Below are 20717 nucleotides of genomic sequence, written 5' to 3'. Positions count from 1 at the left end.
CTCTCCTCCCGGAAGATCGTCGAACCGTTCGCGTAATCGACTTTGGAACGATCGTCCGCCGATCCGGATCGATTGTTCTCTTCCGCATTGGCAGTGTCGGAAGATTCTTCGTTGGAGGCGTCAAAGGCACCGGCGCCAGCGTCGTCATCTTCGTCGTCGTTGTCTTTTATCGGTAGATTGCGATCCACCCAAACATCCTCCTCTTCCTCCTCCTCCTCCTCCTCCTCTTCGTCTTCTTCGTTCTCTTCCTCCGAGTCGAGGGTCAAAGGCTTTCTCTTCTTCCCAGGAACGATCCCGTCGGCATAGAGAAGGTCTTGAACCTCGAAGAGACTCTTCTCGATGCTAGGACTTTTATATAAAAGGTTCCTCAACTCTGGTATATCCAAATCCTGAACGTGAAGTAAATTTTGTTCGATGTTTATGAGACTCTCCTCGATCTGTACCAAATACTGTTCGATGTCGCAGCCCGATTCGCTGCAATGCCCGCTCTCCGACTTTGCTTCCGACTGACTAGTCTTCGTAGCCTCTACGTTGCTAAGGTTTGCCGACTTTTGTTTCTTGTCGTTGGTCACCTCGGTGTTACCGAACAGTTGTTCCTTCCAGGACTCGACTGGCCAACCCGACGTCTGCAGGAACTCCCTCTGCTGCGTCTGGCTGTCATAGTACACCCTGTAATTGCTGTGACTATTGGCTACCTCGTAATTGCTATGCTGTCTACTGTCCCAGTTGAGCTGGTCAGTCTCCGTGTTCTCTCTGATGCTTCTCTCCCTGTTCTCGGACGAAGCGCTGTGATCGCCGTGGCTATTGGCCACCGAATAGTTCATCGTGTCGTCTCGATTCGCATCCAGATAGTTCCTGACCGCCAGCTCCGAATACAACTCGCTGTACCTGCTGTGACTGCTCGCTTGATTCGCATTCCCGTGGCTGTTGGCGAGCGGATAGGTCATGCTGAAGTCGACTTCTTCGCGAAGCTTTCCAGAGACTGCTTGCCCGATTCTGCCGTAGATCTCGTCTTTCCCATGACTGTCGGCATCACCGTCGTCCTCGTCGTCGTCCAGGCCCTCGGCTCCCTCGGGATAAGGAAGTTCCTGGCTCTCGTCAGGCACAACGGTTGGCTCGAGACACGCGTCGTCTATCAATATATAGCCATCGAGAACGTTCTCGTCGAGATCGATCCAGTTCCTCGATCGATCCTCGTCGCGATTACGGCTAAATTCCGCATCTTCCGGGACAGTGGCCTGTTGCCGTCGTCGTTCGCGTATCGTTGGACCCGGCGCGTGCACTTGCACTGGGCAAAGGACGTCGGTTCTCCTCTCGACGTCGCAGGTGGCTGGCGGCACCGTCGCCACTAGCGGCGCCTGTTCGTCCAGCAAAGCTTCTCGGGATTCACGGTACCTGTAGCCGGGACACGGGGTGTTCACCGGAGAGTGTGAGAGGAGGTTTACGTAACCACCGACGCCTCTGCCTATGAGCGATCAGGTGATCGTCGGCGATCCTCGATCCTGGCCCAATGCTGAGTCCTGGCTTTCGTTCAGCGCCTCGTCGGTCAGTCTTACGCGATGAGGGTTGCAAACAACCTGAACAGACGCAGAACATGGAATGGTTAAAAAAATCCAAACTGTCCTACTTTTTAAATTTGTGATAAAATATTCAACACGCTTCGTTTTAATCCTCTTACTGCTAAATGTTATTCGTACTTCAGGAAGTGAATCTACAGGCTAGAAGTAAAAAACCTACTGAATAGATGCTACTGTAGGTCTTGCAAGGGAAGGATCCCAATTGTTCGATTTCAATTTTATATATTATACTATATGATAGTATACAGGGTGTTCGGCCAGCTCTAGGAAAAATTTTAATAAGAGATTCTAGAGGCCAAAATAAGACGAAAATCAAGAATACCAATTTTTTGATCAAGGCTTCGTTGAAAAGATATTAATGTTTAAAGTTCCGCCTGTAGAACCGCAATCTGCGAACAGCAGCGTGCGTGCGATAGTGGTCCTCACTCAGCATGAGAAACTCTACTTACTCACGTATCGACAATCTTACAGTTCTGTGAATGAGAACCTCAGACGAGGTATACGAGTAAACCTTATATCCAGTGTATTTTTCCGGCTCATTTTTCTAGGGCTCTTGAACCCAATTAATATGCATTGTTTGCATTTTGAAACATTAAGATCCTTCAATTCGTCCAAAAGTTACGATATTTCGAACATACACATGAAATTTTAGGGCATCATTTCTGGCCACACATTATATTTTCGGTCATGAATTTTTTTCTCGCAACAGAGTAGGATTTCGGGGGTACATCTATTCACCAAAAATGATTGTAATTAGCCCTCGTAACCGAAAATAATTTTTTCAGAGTGATTTGAAATTTTATAATTTCGCCGAAAAATTTTCCGGGCGGTATGGCAGTCAAATTGAGCCACGAAAGTCCATAAGGTGTAAAATCTACTTGTAAGTATATACCTCGCCTGTGGTGAGAACCACTATCGTATGCACGCAACTATTCGCAGATTGCCGTTCTACAAGCGGAACTTTAAACGTTAATAACTTCTTAAAGAAGCCTCAATCAACAAATTTGTATTGTTGATTTTCGTCTTATTTTGGCCTCTAGAACCTTCCATTAAAATTTTTCCCAGGGGTGGCCGAACACCCTGTATAAAACTTGATGATAAATGAGTAGCCTTATAATTGTTAAACTTGACATTACGAACTTATCACGAGTCAGACTCGTTATTGTAAGGCAAAGGATTAATAGAATTAATGAAATGGGAGCTTTGTAGAGGGTTGTCTCAACCTCTAAATAATAATAATTAGTATCTTGCTTTGAGTATTTTTTTATTTTTCCATATTAAGTGCATTCTGTAGTTTTTTCAAAATTAAAATTTGCCATAAATGCATAAACGTCCGCTGTTTAGTTATATCTAATCGTGAAAGCTCTTCCCACTTTCGTCTAAAGCGATGAGTGGTAGTGGGAATAGCATTTGATCCTTTTTTTGATTTTATTTTGTTTTTGTTGACACATATAAAACGAAGCCTATTCTGGGGAGCGGTTAGTGGAATGTCAGACACATCGCAATTATACTACGTGGTTACTGAAACTGCCTGTTGTTGTGCAGTTCTGTCTCAAACCATTCATAACTCGAAAACTAAAGAATATGTATATGACATATGTATCATATGACACTGTTTTACTTCTTTCAGTGTATAGATTCACCCTCGACAGTATAGCCATGTATTTATAAATCACCATGTATACAACTGACTAGAGTGATTCTACACTCAACAAACAAACCAGTAAAAAATAACGAATATCATTATTTCGTCCAACGTTTTGCTTTCGATTTTACATGAAGAAATATTAACCATGCTATTTAATAAATAAAAAGTATATTGATGAAAAAAGCAAAATAACATAAAATCTATTACAGTACCATACATATGTATGCCCCCCTAAAATTCATTTTTATCTAAAATTATTTTTTCGTACAACAAATAATTTATGTGTCATTCGAAGTTGTCATATAACAATACTCACCCTGTATATTGATTTTTAAAAAATTGCAGATTTGTTGCCTCGTTTTATTTCTTCAATTAAATTGTACGCGACAACCAACCCCTTCATGCACATTCAAAATTTAATTAGAAATCACACGTAACTGCTATCTCACTCTTTCGCGGCTCAAGATTTTGCAAAAACTGGGTACTCGTTAATTGCTACATACCAGAAGTAATAATTGGAAACAAAACAGCGTCAAAAATAAAAATTCAAATGTTTAGACAACCGTTAGTCTCCCGTGATCATATGGTCATACCCACGATAACTCGAATACTTGGAAAATAATTAAATTAATTGAACAAATCATTCACCCTTGGATGGCTAATCTTGATGTCCCTGAATTCGTCAGTGAAGGTCAAAATATAGACGCAGAACGCTGTTGCACAGACCCATTCCGTAATCGTGCTAGCGACGTGCAATTCCCAGCCACCGTCCCCCTTGTACCATTTTCGTGGATTCGTTCCTGAAAAGCGAAAGTTCGTTAATAAATGAATGAGGAAGGTAGCGTTGAAAGAGGGAAAGGCAACGAACCAACCCTTATAGGCCATGCGCGACAGCACGCCGGTGATAAGGCTGACGAAAAAACAAACGGTGCAGAAGATGGATAACGCCGTTCGAAGATGAGCCAGTCTTAAAGAACACCCGAGTGGATGCAGGTAGAACGAGCACACGGCCTGAAAATAAAACACACACACGTGTATCTAATGAAAGCCTGTGTTTCGACACAGACACTACGGAGTAACCTATTAATCAGCTTTCCAGAAAGTTACGCAACACAGAGGGAACGAATCGCATTTCCTTCGACGTAATCGAATTACTCGATAATTAACATCGCCTTATCGGACTTTTCGACTCCTTGAGTCGTAGTTTCTTTGTTAATCGCCACGTTATGCAATCGATTCTTTCTACTTTTTAAAACTGACACGTTCCAAGCAAACAAAAATTCTTTAATTTTCGACTTTCACATTTTTCGCGTTTCTTCAGGTGGTGTAATGAATCCATTCGTGTTTCTTTATAGTAATATTAAATATTGACAATTTTATATAGAACTCAATTTCAATATTTTTTTGGGATGAAACTGATTGATTTATGGATTAAAAAATCTAGATACGTGTATATTGATTTCTTCGGTGCTTTCGAACAATTTTTTATTAAGAAAATTTTCAATGTACGAAATAAGTATAAATGAGGTGATGCAAGGTCTGGTCAATAATTTCTGTCGTTAAACATATTTCAGTAATTGAACTTCTGAAATTCACTCTTTGTCATCCGATACGGTGAAATAAAATAAAAAGATTTACAGCAATCATTTATTTTTGCATTTAAGTTCAAGAAATAAATAAAATTTTAGAGCAAACAGTATTGAAAATCGTGTAATCTTATAATATTCATTCATTTTAATAACAAGTAAGGAAATTTGTATTCATTTTAGATACGTGTTTCAAATTAAAGCATTCATCAAGTATGGAATTAATTATTTATGTTATCCTATAAATATCACACATATCGAAAAATGCCACCTGTTTTCTTAATATTAAAAACAAAACGCGTTCCAAAATGTCTGACTACTGAGTCAAATAATTGCATACGATTATAATTCCGAATACAATTAACGCTACTATAAATATAACTTTCCATTTACGTTTCTTTCGATGGAGGTGAAATGGAAAATTTATTTGTAGCTTTGAATCGATGAAATTTCATTACACACCTGAGTCCAGAAGTATGCAGTGCCGCCACCGAAACAGAGAAGCGCGCCAATAAAGTGCACAACGATCACAGACGTTTCTTGAAAATTAGCAACCACAGAAAGTCCAAAGGTAGACGTTAGGCCAAAAATTAACGCCCAACGATTCCACTTAGGTAACGATGATTGCAAGCTGAAGGTGCTGGAACACTCTCTCACCAAAGAGTACCTTATATACACCACGAATGACACTGAAATCGCAAAACATTAAGAAAATAAACAATATTAGTACCCGATATACAATAGTATAAAAATTGATTGAAATTTCAGAGTTTACTAATTTTCTTATACAGAAAAATTTGAGAAATTTCAATAAATTTTTATATTGTTTACTAATTTTCTTCTTTACTACTATCCTATACTATAAATAATATTTCAATCAATTTTTATATTGTTTACTAATTTTCTTCTTTACTACTATACTATACTATAAATAATATTACTAATTTTCTATATAAGAAAATATATTCTTTACTATTATACTATACTATTATTAATATTACTAATTTCCTGTATAAAAATATATTTTCTTATACAGAAAATTAGTAATATTATGTCTAGTGTAGTATTTTACTAATTCTCTTATGCAGAAAATTAGTACACATACATACTGATATAATTATTCTACGTCAAACTGTGTAATAACTACAACCGTATTTTATTTTAATGTATTTGAAGCAACAAATTTTTACAATCCCAAAATATTCGTAAATGAAATGTGTTTTCCATGTCCATTAGATATATTACAAAAAAAATAAATAAACAGTATGTATTCGAAAAATTACTTTTAACTAAATCGTACGACAAGTTAATCTAGTTTAAGGGGGGACTCTCGTGTAACAGGTCAAAAAAATCAATTTTTTTTTGTTTCCATAAATTAAAAATATAATAATTTCTACACATATTCCTAACAAAAAGTCGAATTCGAAAAAATAACGAAGTTATAGCTCATTCAATGAAATACGTCAAAGCCTAAAAGAACAAGTGGTCGACTATAAGTGGGTATACAACGTCCCAGGCATGTGTCTGCGATATTTATGAAATGCAATACTTAGAGTGGATAAAGAGCGTGGTAATCTAAACGTATTATGGCATCGTGGTTTGAAGATTGCTATAATCTTCAGAACTCGGTTCGAACGAGTAGGGACTGTTCTCAGACTTGCAATTAGAAGACACCCGAATTCTGTGAATGAGATGAAAAAAGCTGTAGTAGCCACTTGTTACCACATGTGCTCATGTGATCCGATAGTAATATAAAATGTAATTTATTCAGGTCTAATAACCCATACAGCGAAATTACAGAGGTAGCGAAGAAGAGATGTTTTATAAAACAATTTCGATAGTAATACAACAAACACCAGAAGGCCCCGCGACCGTATGGCGAGCTCCACTCGGGGGGCTCCCCTACGGTCGACTAGTACCCCAACGTAAAGCGTCATCGTGCGACCATATGCACACCACAGTTCAACTAATGAAAATCCGCAACACCAGCATGTATTGTCCATCGGGAGCTAAAAGCTGGTGCAAATGGCGAGTTGCAAAAGCGACAGGAAACGTTCATGAATTTAACCCCTTGACTTACGATTTAATTCCAAATAATTTTTCTAACGTATGTTATTTAATTTTGTTTACATTTGTTCATACGAAGAATGGTCACGAAAAAGATAGAGTTGTTTTACGAATACCTCGTAAATGTAAAAATGTGTTGATTTTAATTTATAAGACTTGATGACGAGTGAGTGACCTCATAATTGTGAAACTTGACATCAAGAACTTGTAACGAGTCAGACACGTCATTGTATGGCAAGGGGTTAAGCACCAACATGCCTTTTTAAATTGTGTTCAAGATCATCTCTTATCAATTAATGAGATTACTATCTATCTGCAACTATCTGGCGTCCGACTCCTAAACATCTCCACTGCGGTTCAAAAACTATTCAAATTGCATCCCACTTGGCTGCTACAATATTTAATAATGAAAACGTTGGACATTGTGATTCTCACAACGAGATGCGGCTTAAAAAAGCAGAGTGGCATAGTTTAGAGGGGACGAAAGAAGCTTGCACGGCGCGAAGAGAAGAAAAAACAAAGCAGCAAGACTATTTCGAGGATGAGGAATGTTTGCTGTATGATCCAGGCATAGCAGACTAAACTTTTAAACCACATTTATTTACTTATGATACTTAAAAATAATTGTAAGTATCTTCAAATAACATTAATACCTTTGAAAACTCATTCAATTCAGTACATGTTTCTTTAAGGATTACACCTTAAACCTGTTTTTTCTTTGTATTTATAATACTTTTTTATCGATATAAACTCTACTTATTTACTAAAAAAATCCCACAACTTGCCCAATTTTTCATACTTCTTTTTTAAATAGGTATGATCCCAGCACAAACTATTTAACTTTAAAAAAAATTTTCATTATTTAGATTCTGATGATTTTTACACATACTACACGGCACGCAAATAATGGTTACATCATCTAAAAGGATTACAAAAATTGTACTAAATTCACTTTCACAATAAAAAGAACTAAAAACAAAAAATTTTTTTTGTACTTTAAGAATATCTTTTTACACCTTAAAAAGCCTAAATCAATATTATTAATAGTTTGCTAGAAAAAAATTATATAAAAGTCCTGTGTTTATACTGCTGTTACACGAGAAGCCCTCCTTAATGAGATATATTTTGCTTTTTTTGAACGTTTTGGTTCATATATTTGTCCGTTTAAAATAGAAAACAAACTATAACTTCGATAGAGTATACAATACCAGGGGTATAATTTTGAGTATTTTTGTAATTTAATATTAATTCTTTTTTCATTAGAAATACCTATGTATATTATAATTTTTCAGAATCTGGGTATTAAATTCATTTAAACGCTTCGAAACAATTCACCGTTATTCATATCAGGTATGTTTATCGAAATCCACGTAAACAAGTCGAACGACACTTTTCCCGCGAAACGGAAATTTATTTATAGTTCGTCGGAACTATTGCGTATTCTTTGTAGAGTAGAATCGAGGTCGCTGCACCACGTGCAAAGTGTCGATCGATTTTCTCGCCTACTCGGGAACATTGAAAATTTAAATCTATTCGTCGGCTCGATGCACTTACTGAGCATTGCGATCATGTTGATAAACTGGGCGAAAATGCAGCTCTCAGGTGCGTTGGTCGCTGCATCTGAGATGTACGAAAAACCGGCTACGTGGCCCAACAGTACCGCTATTACATAACTGGAAAATAGAAATGTACGTATTTACAATCGACTGAATTATTCATCGGACAGTAGGAAGTTCCTGCTGTCAGTTTTATGAAAGTTCAATAAAGATACAAGCTTCGAGGGAAGGCAGTTTCATTGAATTTAACGTAGTATTAAACTCGTTACTTCGTGCATTCAGTCAGGATTAGTAACACGGATTACAGAATGTCAATTATAAACGTCGAATATTCGACTGAAAATCAAATTCATGCAAAGTGACACGAGAAGATAATGATTATGAATCAGCAGATGCTAATTGAATATTTTATCTGCCTGTACGATAACGCGAAAGCGTTGAATAATTAAATATTTCCTGAACTATCTCGTTACAAACACGTAATAATAGTACGTTATTCGTGACCAGTTTTTAATGAACCTTAGTGTGTTTTTATCTATGGTATGTGCTTAGCGATACAGACCAACTGTCATATTCATCATACGCTAGTACGACGTACAATTAGCAAGGTAAATTTTCAACAAAGAATAATAATTCACATGGCGTGCTGTAGACAATTGTACGCCCAAATTGAACGTGCAAATGAGAAAAAGAGAAAGAAAATTAATTAAGCATCCTAATTGAAATACAAAGGGTCCGAGAAAAACTATTTAAATGAATTCGAAAGCAGTCGAAACACAGACGGTCGAACGAGCTCCGAATCACCCGAAGAAAACTATTTAAACGAGTATTCAAACTAACTGCGACTACGTTAGTTGAATCATGCAATTTTTTATAACTATGATGCACAATATGTAAATGAAATTTTTAGAAACAGACGACTGAAATTTATTTTGCCATTAGTTTTACAATTATACTTAGAATTTAAATTATTTCATTAGAATTTTTGATGTTATTATGACTGAATTATTGCGGTTATATAAAATTCAATTTAATATTAAAATAAGATCATTGTATTTCGGAGTGGAAATTGGATTTTTTAAATTCACAGTCTGTTTGTAAATTGTGACAGAAAATTTAATTTGTTTCCTTACATTTCTTTTGAGATTTACTTGTCCAAATTGACAATTTTTATAAAAAGATTTTTTCAAGTATGTTTTTCTATGAAACTTGCAAATAAACACTTTTTTATATCAACATTGTTTAATTACATCCACGTTCCTAAATAAAAAATAGTGATTGCAGTGCATTATAAAGCACATCAGATATACTATTTTTTTAAACATACTTATTTTCTTTATTATATTATTGTAAAGTATTAGAAACTCTTGGAAAGTCAATTTTTTCAAAAACTGAATATACAAATTATGGTAAAGTGAAACGCAGTAAAGGCAACTAAACAATTTTATTCTCAGTACATTTTAAAAATTTAAAAGAATGTTTACGTGTTTTTGAAAAAAGACTATTTTTATCAACATGAATAAAAAACGATTTTGTATTTAGCAACCAAAGGGCAACAACCATCTACAATGTATATTTTGTCTTTAAGTAGTATAGATTAAAGTATCTTTAATTTATTTCTTGAACTTCGATAATTTACAGCCAACTGTACGTTATATAAAAGCAATCCAAATATGTGTTAATGTTTTTCTGGTTTATCACACAACACACATGTAAACAGTTTCTTTCTGCATATTCATTGTATAACGCAATCCTACTTGTAAAAAACTTCGTATACGTATATAAATACATATGTACGTATTACACTATATGCATATATGTACATCAAACATGACATTTCCATTTGTAAACAACTTTTTACATTTACGTATTTAAATAAAAACAAACTTAGACATCTGTGTGCTGTTTTTAGTGTACGTATTTTTTTAATTTTAAGTTCAATTTTCGAAGTTCCAAAAATAAAATGATATCTGTTTTCTATATTACGTAAAGACAGAAAATACATAGGTTGCAGTGATTTATTCGATTTTAACAAACTATTTCGAAAATATGTAGACATTTCTTTAGATTTTCTGAATATACCAAGGATGATTGGAGTAATAAAAAGCGTGGAAAATGTTGAACGGATAAAATAAAATGCCTGATACGACTACGAGACATGTAATTTATTCTAGCATATGCATTAGTGCTTTGACTGTCTGTTGACCCACATGCAGGCCAGGTTTCAATTCAGAGCGACGTTGAATAGAAAAGAAATTTCGCATGCACCGGTAGTCTAAATGACTTTTTACAACTAAAATTCGTAGCTACAAGGGCAACAATACATAGTATTAAAAAAGAAAATACTAGAATTTATTACTATAAAAAATCTTTTCGTTTCTCTGGACTTTTGAGTGTTATTCATGATTCAAGGAACAACCAACATGGTAATGATCATGATCTTGAATAAACAATTGTGTGTAAAGCAACGTGTAGTGGTTAAATATGTCGTACTTAACAATTATCAGATAACGTATTCGAGATTATATTAATATCGTAACGACGAAGGCTGTCGTAGAAACTAAGATAAGATTGCTAACGACAACTAGTAATGTATTTTAAATCAGCTGAGAGTGTATTTATTGTTCTTTTTAGGTAAACAATGAAGCTTTATTTTTTAAATGGGCATACACAATGCAATAATATTCTTTATCTTCTTCCTTCTTTCTTTTTGATATTTTGATATGTTTATACTCCAACTGCCAGTGTTACAATTGTCCACGACTGCACTTATAAACTTTAATTATAAGTTTTCGTTAATGGTACGCTTACGAATGTAACGAACAGAATTTCTTTATGAAATACCAAATTGAAGATTTAAAACAAAAAGAATTGCTAAAAAAGCATTTAATTACAATTTTAACGTAGTAAGAAAAGTAAACTTTGAGTGTCAAAACAGTTATTTCCTTCGTTATACAGTTATTTAACATCATGCTGTCTAAGTATGATAGATGAGTACGTTCAAAATGTAATTTTTGTATTATACAGCGTGATTGGCCACCCTTGTGAAATTTTTTTAATTTGTTGATTGAGGCTTCATACAGTATATTCTCGGTAAAGAATTTTTTTCTCGAAAGTGCGTAGGATTTCGAGTGTATGTCTATTCACCAAAAATGATTGTAATTGATTCCCCCAACCAAAAATAATTTTTCCAGAACGATTTGAAATTTTTCAATTTAATTTTATTAATAACTTTTTAACGAAGCCTCAATCAACACATTGATATTCTTGATTTTCGTCTTATTTTGGCCTCTAGAATCTCCCATTAAAATTTTTCTCAGGGGTGGTCGAACACCCTATGTACCTGAAACTTGTTTTATTATTTATTATATATTTTGAGATATATACATTGTTACAACCGTCGTCAGTCTACCCTACTTACCTCTAGAACTATCAACAATGGTGTATTTATTTAGAAAGAAATTAAAACGATAGGTTCTCAAAGAAACGTACAATGCAATGGGATATAAATATTTATTCGTTCCGTTATAGAGAGCCACGGTAGCAAAAATTTTTATTAGAAATTACGAATGGGTCGTTTTTACCACTTCGATAGTTCTAGCATTAATCGTTTCGTAACGTACGGAATTGATCGTTCCGAGATACTCACGTGAGAATGAGGACGGCAGGCAACGAGACACACAGGAGAATCGGCAGGTAATGGAGATTGGCCAGAAAATCGTGCTTGTCCATGTTGCCGTTGCGCGTTTCGGTTTGTTGTCGGGTTTCCCGCCGGAACCAGTGACGTCAGACGCCGACGTCCGCGGACGACGCCGCTATCGGGTGCAAACACGCGTCGAAGCACGCGACCGCGAGCCACGAGCACTCATGCTCGTCTGTTGCAGCAGCCAGGGGAAACCTTTGATTCCGCTTCGAATCAACCGTCGCGACGTCTAGAGCGACGACTGCACTGCAGTTCGACTGCCATCAAGTTCCTCGTCGACGCACCTTTTGTCGGGAAACTGTCACGTGGCAGGTTAGCGCCAAAACGTGCTCCTGCTATTTTTAACCACGGCGTTTCGAACCGACGAACTCTCGTCCCCGTCGTTCTCGATTCTCGCCCAAAGAGACACACGGTCGGATCTTATCGAGTTTCCACACCGCCACGCCGGGAGAATTTAATCCCTGGCTCGCGAACAGAAATAATTATCTCGATAAGACCGATGCGTACGATTGGCCACCCACACTGCTTGAGAGTGCCTGCAGGACGTGGCCGCGTGCAAATATTCTCACGCGGGCGTTGCCAATCGAAGGGAAGAAAGGGATTCCTTGCTCGAACGTACCGTGGACGACTGTCACGAATGGAGAGAACCCTTCTCGTACCTTCGTTGTTTCCCAGCTTATTCGCCAGGAAAGTCTACCCGACTGTCTCGAGTTTCCCGTCGAAGCTGGACGCTGAAAGGGTTGCAGTTGAAGGTTTTCCTAGAGCTATCGAACACTTTGAGAAAACTGCACTTTGACGAGTTTCGAGAAACGCAAAACTGATCGTGACACGGTTCGATGTGACGTTGGATTTGGATTTTAGGGTTGTCGCGCGAAGGGCCAGGGCGACGAGCCAGCGGAATTGCAGAGGTTATGGCCGACGAAGCGCGATCGATGTTCGTGCCAGCGGTAACGGCGCTCTCGGCAGCTGCGCCACGAGACTGACGCTGACGTCGTCGTTACTGGCCGACGACGTTCTCCGAGAAACGTTTATCCCGATGCTTACCGTGAATTGTGTCTCGACGTACGATGCACACTAGGTTTATCGACGGCTGGCGCACTTCGAGCAGATAATCGGTGCTGTTTGGGCTCTTGAGAACCGATAATGCCCGCGCGACCAATTTTTACGATTCTGTTTCTCCTAGTTTGTTTCGTACTCTCATAGTCAGGGAATGCGGCGTAGAAATCGAACATATCGTGCTGGTAGTTCTTGAACACGTTTTCCGAACGTGACCGGACAACAGGCTTCGTTTCTCGCTAAAAAGAGACCGCGGAACAACCTTCGTAGCGCTTTCCACCGGATATAAAGATCGTTTATAGATCGTAAAGACGCACACGACTGTTTAGAAGTCGCGGGTTTCTCGGAGAAATTTTTTATTTTGGTTAGGAGGCAACGTCGTCGCGGTTGTAAATCGATGTCTTTTAATTTCCAATCGCTGGCAAGACGTTGTTGAAAGTTTCTTGCGTTGTCGAGAGACGCTCGAGCGAACGATTCGGAAGCGATAAGTCACGTCCGGTGACAAAACGTACACCACGTGGACGGGAATGCGCGACCAGATGTAGCGAATCCGGCACGATTTGCCGTTAACCGACGACGTATTATCGTCGCATCGATTCTTGCTGTTTCTGCGTGTCGCTTTTGCGGAAAAGCGGCGACAATTCCGCGCCAAATCGACCGGTATTATCAGCGACTGTGGTAGCGGTCATCGTCAACCGCCGGAACAAAGAAACGTCGGTATCTGTTCACAGACGAGGTGTACGATTAGATCTTACACCACAGGCGAGGTATACGAGTACACCTTTCACCTAATGTAGTTTTGCGGCTCATTTTTCTGGGATTTCGAGATCCCATTACTATTTTTGTATCACTCGCAACGTTACCAACGGGTTTAGAAATGAACACAAGAGGAAGTGAGACAGAAAATTACGCAAATTCTACTATATTTTAATAGAATAAAAGTTGTACATACGTGTTGTTTCCACTTTGAAACATTAAAATCCTCCAATCCGTTCAGGAGATATGATTATTTACATATATGCATGAAATTTTCAGTAAACAATTTTTTTCTCGAAAGTACGTAGGATTTCGAAAGTATGTGTACTCAACAAAAATAATTGTAATTGACCCCCGCAACCGAAAATAATTTTTCCAGAACGTTTCCAGAAAAATTTAGGCACCTACCCCTTTTGTCGATTTTTCTTAAAAATTCGTTTCTCATTTTTAATAATTTTGTTTGACGTCCTACAGAAAGGTTGTCTAATACTTTTTTGTAGGTAAAGAGCTCTACTTCAAAAAAAAGTTTCATTGAAATATATTCATTATTGTAGGAGTTATTGTTGTTTGAAAATTAGACTATTTTTATGGGGTTTTCCTCACTTTACGAGGTCAAGGAGCAACTTTTCCAATATTTTTAGAATTTCTACATATTCTTCACTAAAATACGCGTTGATTGCTTTTTTAAATATTAAAATCGTCCAATCAGTTCAGAAGTTATGACGTTTTAAAGATACGCATGAAATTTCAGGGAAGCATTTCTGGTCCCAGATTTGATTTTCGGTAAACAATTTTTTTCTCGAAAATGCGTAGAATTTCGGGTGTATGTATAATGACCAGAAATGATTGTAATTGCCCCCTGTAACTAAATACAATTTTTTTAGTATGATTTGAAATTTTTTAATTTCATCTAAAAAGTTCAGTACCTATTCGAATTTTTTTCTCGAAAGTGCGTAGGATTTCGAAAGTATGTGTATTCACCAAAAATAATTGTAATTGACCCCCGCAACCGAAAATAATTTTTTCAAAATGATTTGAAATTTTTCAATTTCGCCGAACAGCACCTACCCCCTGTCGATTTTTCTTAAAAATTTGGTTTTCATTTTTAATGTTTGGCACTATACGAAAATGTTGTCTAATACTTTTTTGTAGATATCCGTGAGTTCTACTTTCAGATTATAAACCATAATAGTACTTTACATTGCTAAGTATGTAATACCATAAAAATAAATATTCAAAAGTAGTTTCGGTAGTTTATTGTAATTCATAATTTAAACGAAAATACTGTTTTATCCGCGTTCCATAAATTGTAAAGAAAACAAAAATAAAAATTTAATAATTATTGCAGTACTACCACCTCGAAGTATATCGAAAATTCGATTTCATATATTAGCAATAAAATTTTTTAATGATGCTAATTTTACCAATTTTATTATTTATTGTCGATTCTGTTGTTAGAGTGGATCGATGAATTATATTATTTTTTAAAACCTTCTTGACAATGTTATGCAATAAGATCTGAGCTGAGAATTTTTTCTAATTTTGAGTATTATGGTATTGAATTTTTTAATTTTCACATGCAGTAGTGGATCGGATAAAATGTTCAGTATAATCATACACTAATACAGGAATGTAAATATTGACAATTTAATTTATTTTGCGGTAAATTTAGAACAACATACTTTTACATCTAAGCCAAAATTATTAATTGCGGATGTTTTCCAGTAGTCACGATGATTTATTCCCTCAATGATAGCAGCATTGTAAAATACGACATACAGGATTTGAAAATCTTGAAATGGAAACGCATTTATTGATATTTGCTTATACTACTATCGTATATAGGATCTTTTTGTAATAGTCGGTGAAATTTAGAAGTTTATTTATTGTAAAGATAAAAAACATAGACATATGAATTGAATTTAATGTTTCTATTTCGAGATGAAACTATTTTTTTTTTGCAAGGAAGTTTAGCAAGAATTTCTGACAAAGTTAGGATTATAAACATTGTTACCAGTTTTTAGCTATTAGAAATAAATAGTAATAGTACATTAGTAATGTCTTTGTCACATAATTACCCCCACCACTATCCGGGAATAATTCGAACCAATTCTGTATTAGAGATGAGCAAAATTCTTTTTTGAATAAAAACCTCAAATAACGAATAAAAAATAAACAAGCGTTTATCTGTTATTTGTTACATTAGGAATAAATCATAATCATTATTTATTCGAAACAATTCGAATAATGCCTAATTTCATTAATTCCATATACTTCAGAAACATCTTGAATGTACTTTGTTACATACCATTCCAAAGTTTTCTATGTTCATGTCGTACAATCCACCTGCAGTCAATGTACATGGTACGCCGGATCTTATTTGCATCATGTAAATCACTCGTTGCATTCTCACTGGCGCTTGGTACCATTTGGAGCTGTATCTGTCGCAAGATTCGCAAAATGTTACATTCGCGTTGATTGTCGGCATAATTATTAAGAACTATATTCTTCTTTCTACACATTGAGAGCGTACAAATCGTCGAGTAATTGTAAGCTGCGATCCACGAGACTTTGACCAGGCAGACTGTTGAAAAACAAATGAAATTGCTGTGCCCCGAGGAAAATACCAATCCTCAATGCTTCTCTCACGTTATTTAGGTTCATAACCGTCTGAAAAGCAAAAATGTTAACGAAGCTCGATATTGGTTGAGCCGTTCATAATCTCGCGGCAATAAGGACGCGGTCAAAGTGGCGACACCTATAAAGTAGAAGATCGTGCGGGAATTCCCGTGTCTTTTGTTCGTGTCAAGTCGCGTCGTTTGTTCGAGCCGCATGGCCGGCATTACTGTATTTTACGTTTCACTATGTAATATCTAATGAATAATTAAAGTGGTTGTGTTTAATATTTAAATATTGTCTAGCTATAGTTATTCAATCAGGTCCTATGCAAGGGAATCTGATATTATTCAACAATATTACCTCGTTAAGTGATCGAAAGTCGGGTTCGTTTCTGTTCTCTAATAAAAGAACAATAATGAATTATTAAAATAAATGGAATAACGAATCAGTGGTGGGCATGATACCGATTCAGTAAGTGAAAATTTCAATTAGTTAACAAGACAAATCTGCACTACGTGGTTCAAACACATTTCTCGTTATTTATAAAATTATTCTTACTTGGACAGCTGTCACGCTGATACCGATCATATTCAGCCCAATCTGAAGCAAGAAGCTTCGCTGGTTTATGTCATTGATGAGTTCGTAAAACCTCGAAATAAAAGAGTAATACGATTTAGTAGTATTGCATAAACTGTTCTTTATCTTTTCCTTGTAATTTGTTATTATTTAAAGAGTACGAACTGTATTGCCTTTTTGTGGATAATTGCGCAGTTCTTGAACTCTTGATATATGGCTCTTTCCTTAGCAGCGTTATCAATGTTCTGATCGAAATTTTGTGTCGTTTGTTTAATCTGATTCCTGTGTTGATTACAACAATTCTAATAAACAAATACTTTTATTTTGTTTCATGTATTTTATTGCGTTTTGTGAGTGCAATGCTAAAACTTTCAAAATTGTCAAGACTCGGTAATACATAACAGAAGAGATTTTGTTCTCAAACGTGGTCAACTTGATTTCTGTCACTAGTCAGAACTGAATATTTTAACAAATTTTGTAATTTCTTTTATAACTTTTTAACAAAGCATTTATAGACTTTTTGTCATACAGGGTGTTCGGCCAACCCTGGGAAAAATTTTAGTGGGAAATTCTGGAAGCCAAAATAAGACAAAAATCAAGAATATCAATTTCTTGATTGAAGCTTCGTTAAAAAGTTATTAACAAAATTAAATTAAAAAATTTCAAATCATTTACGGAAAAATTATTTTCGGTTGCCAAAGTCAATTATAATCAATTCTGGTCAATAGACATACTCCCGAAAACCTACGTCCTTTCGAGAAAAAAATTCCTAAACGAAAATATAATGTATGGCCAGCAATGTTCCCCGGAAACTTGCGAGTCTTTAAAACGTCATAACTTCTGAACGGATTAGAGGATTTTAATGTTTCAAACAGCACACAATGCGTATTTTGGTAAAGAATAAGTAGAAATTTAAACAATATTAAAAAAGTTGTTCCTTGACCCCGTAAAAAAAGAAAAGCCACATAAAAATGGTCGAATTTTCAAACAGCCATAACTCCTACAATAGTGAATATATTTCAATGAAACTTTTTTTTGAAGTAGAGCTCATGGGTACCTACAAAAAAGTATTAGACAACTTTTCTGTAGGGTGTCAAACAAAATAACGAAAAATGAAAAAGGAATTTTTAAGAAAAATCGACAGGGGGTAGGTGCCTAAATTTTTCGGCGGAAAAAAAAATTTTCAAATCGTTCTGGAAAAATTACTTTTGACTACGTGGGTCAATTACAATCATTTTTGGTGAATACACATACTTCCGAAATCCTACGTATTTTCGAGAAAAAAATTCGAGTAAGTGCTGAAAGTTTTGGATGAAAAAAAAGACCTTCGAATCGTCTTAGAAAAATTATTTTTAGTTGCAGGGGACAATTGCAAGCATTTTTGGTCAACAGACATACCCCCGAAATCCTTTTCAGTTTCGAGAAAAAAATTTCTTACCGAAAATATAATTTCTGGCCAGAAATGTCTGCCCGAATTTTCATGCGAATCTTTAAAACGTCATAACTTCTGAACGGATTGGACGATTTTAATGTTTAAAAAAGCAAACTACGCGTATTTTGGTGGAAAATATGTACAAGTTGCAAAAATATTCGAAAAGTTGGACCTTGACCCCGCAAAATGAGGAAACCCCCATAAAAATGGTCCAATTTTCAAACAGCCATAACTCCTACAATTGTGAATATATTTCAATGAAACATTTTTCTGAAGTAGAGCTTATGGGTACCTACAAAAAAGTATTAGACAACTTTTCTGTAGGGCGTCAAACAAAATTACTAAAAATGAAAAAGGAATTTTTAAGAAAAATCGACAGGGGGTAGGTGCCTAAATTTTTCGACGAAAAAAAAAATTTTTAATTAATTCTGAAAAAATTATTTTCAGTTGCGGGGCTCAATTATAATCATTTTTGGTGAGTAGATATACCCCCGAAATCCTACCCACTTTCTAGAAAAAAATTTGAGAAGGTGTGAAATTTTTCAACGGAAAAAAAAAATTTCAAATCGTTTTGGAAAAATTATTTTCGGTTGCGGGGGTCAATTACAATAATTTTCGGTGAATAGACGTACCCTCAAAATCCTGTGCATTTTCGAGAAAAAAATTCAGTACGATCGGAACTTTAAACGTTAATAACTGTTTAACGAAGTCTTCGTCAACAAATTGATATTCTTGATTTTCGTCTTATTTTGGCCTCTAGAATCCCCCATTAAAATTTTTCTCAAGGGTGGTCGAACAACTTGTATATCATTCTAGTCTTGATTTTATTGGTTCAAATAAAAAATGTGGGACACCCCGTATAGTAATTAGAAATCTTTAAGGGAAATAATATTAGGAAAGGGCAAATCGAAAGATATGTGTGTTGAGTGGATACGATGGGTGACTTTTTATTATATAAATAATTTCAGTTAACTACAACGCGTGAATAGGAATTGTGCACAAAATTAAGTTATGGAATTTTATAATCCATTCTGCATACGCGGAATTAAGTGTATTTTTGCAAGAATAAATGGTTGCGGTTGAAGAGAGGTGCTACATCGCGCATTTAAATTTTAGAGCTTACATTTACCCGCATATGACGAATAATCCGCAGGCATGGTGAGTTACGAGCATGTACATGGAGTCTACGGTAACGATAGTTACCACAATAGTGGTCGAAGTCCAAATTGAATGAAAGTATATAGGATAGAAATATTTGTCACCGTCTACCAAGTAGTTGAGCTTAAACACTTGTTGTTTTAATCGTGTTTCATTCAACGGTAGGATGATATCCAAAAAGAAAGGTATCAGCGGGAGGAGAGCGAATAATATCAAGGATCCCAATAAAGCGGCTGTAAAGGATATAGAGGGATTCACGAAATTGATCGTATTTTGGTCTATTTGATTGGATTTGTGACATGCAGATATTAAAAATTTTGTTCTAAACGAAATATATTGTAATTTATGTAAAAAGAGCGACTGTTCTTTTTTGATTCATCATTTCGTTGTTTTCGACATCGTTCAAAAAATGTAGACCCCAAAAGTTGGCAGTTTTCAGTGATTTTTTAAAACGTTTGAATATACTTGTGCGTGTGTGTGTGTGTTTTTGTGAAATACACAACTAATTGGCCATTCCGTTATATAAGAGTTATGGAATAAGTATCGAAGAAGCCATAGGCCAACGTTCTATGAGACATTATGAAAATACTTGTGACTAAAAATTAGAAAAGTGTACCTACTTCTGTACAGAAATGCAATGTTACTTCCAGTTTTGGTGATTTCGTCCAAAATTTGTACCTCATTTTTAAGCTTCAATGACTCCCATTCATTTATCACGAAGTCGTATAATTTTCTGAACTGCAAAACATTGATCTCCGTGATATTGGTTTTTACATAAAATTTCTTCGTAGAATAGTGCGAGTAAATACTTTTTTCCTGTTAATGTTAAAGTTTATTAGTTTTATCATTGTAACGAGATTCGTAACCATAATCGGTATAGCATCCAGCACCCTATCAGTGTCATGTTCACAGAACGACGTGACGAAACCTATAATCTGCCAAACAGAACGTTCAACAATTTCAGAATTATCACTTTCGTGGTG

At 35.9% G+C, this 20717-nt stretch overlaps 2 protein-coding genes across 2 annotated transcripts in view; both read right to left on the bottom strand.

The window, feature by feature from the left end:
- Nucleotides 1–1439: 1439 nt before the first annotated feature.
- On the bottom strand, nucleotides 1440–13742 carry LOC143351619 (DNA damage-regulated autophagy modulator protein 1-like). Its single transcript, XM_076783377.1, has 6 exons — nucleotides 12084–13742; nucleotides 8433–8551; nucleotides 5274–5500; nucleotides 4098–4236; nucleotides 3874–4025; nucleotides 1440–1577 (listed from the first exon to the last, which is right to left on the bottom strand). The coding sequence occupies exons 1-6, from the start codon at nucleotides 12164–12166 to the stop codon at nucleotides 1476–1478; spliced, it is 822 nt and encodes a 273-aa protein (XP_076639492.1). The 5' UTR covers nucleotides 12167–13742; the 3' UTR covers nucleotides 1440–1475.
- Nucleotides 13743–15610: 1868 nt separating this feature from the next.
- Nucleotides 15611–20717, bottom strand: part of LOC143343134 (uncharacterized) — a 47014-nt gene continuing 41907 nt past the window's right edge. The window contains exons 3-10 of the mRNA XM_076767678.1: nucleotides 20625–20669; nucleotides 20355–20550; nucleotides 19706–19967; nucleotides 17310–17426; nucleotides 17127–17217; nucleotides 16483–16619; nucleotides 16258–16390; nucleotides 15611–15741 (exon numbers count right to left, since the gene is read on the bottom strand). Of these exons, the coding sequence (XP_076623793.1) occupies nucleotides 15688–15741; nucleotides 16258–16390; nucleotides 16483–16619; nucleotides 17127–17217; nucleotides 17310–17426; nucleotides 19706–19967; nucleotides 20355–20550; nucleotides 20625–20669 (1035 nt within the window). The 3' untranslated portion in view covers nucleotides 15611–15687. The remainder of the gene's footprint in view (nucleotides 15742–16257; nucleotides 16391–16482; nucleotides 16620–17126; nucleotides 17218–17309; nucleotides 17427–19705; nucleotides 19968–20354; nucleotides 20551–20624; nucleotides 20670–20717) is intronic.

Source organism: Colletes latitarsis, chromosome 1, assembly GCF_051014445.1.
Source record: "Colletes latitarsis isolate SP2378_abdomen chromosome 1, iyColLati1, whole genome shotgun sequence".
In the NCBI taxonomy this organism is placed as follows: domain Eukaryota; kingdom Metazoa; phylum Arthropoda; class Insecta; order Hymenoptera; family Colletidae; genus Colletes; species Colletes latitarsis.
This window is presented reverse-complemented; position numbering and strand designations above follow the sequence as displayed.

Bases quoted from the DNA above. Each gene is read 5' to 3' on its own strand.
- LOC143351619 (XM_076783377.1), bottom strand. From the start codon at position 12,166: ATGGACAAGCACGATTTTCTGGCCAATCTCCATTACCTGCCGATTCTC. The intron at 4,237-5,273 runs GTGTGTAATGAA...TTTTATTTTCAG, and splicing joins CTGCATACTTCTGGACTCAG to GCCGTGTGCTCGTTCTACCT. The intron at 1,578-3,873 runs GTGAATGATTTG...GCGTCTGTTCAG, and splicing joins TCAAGATTAGCCATCCAAGG to GTTGTTTGCAACCCTCATCG.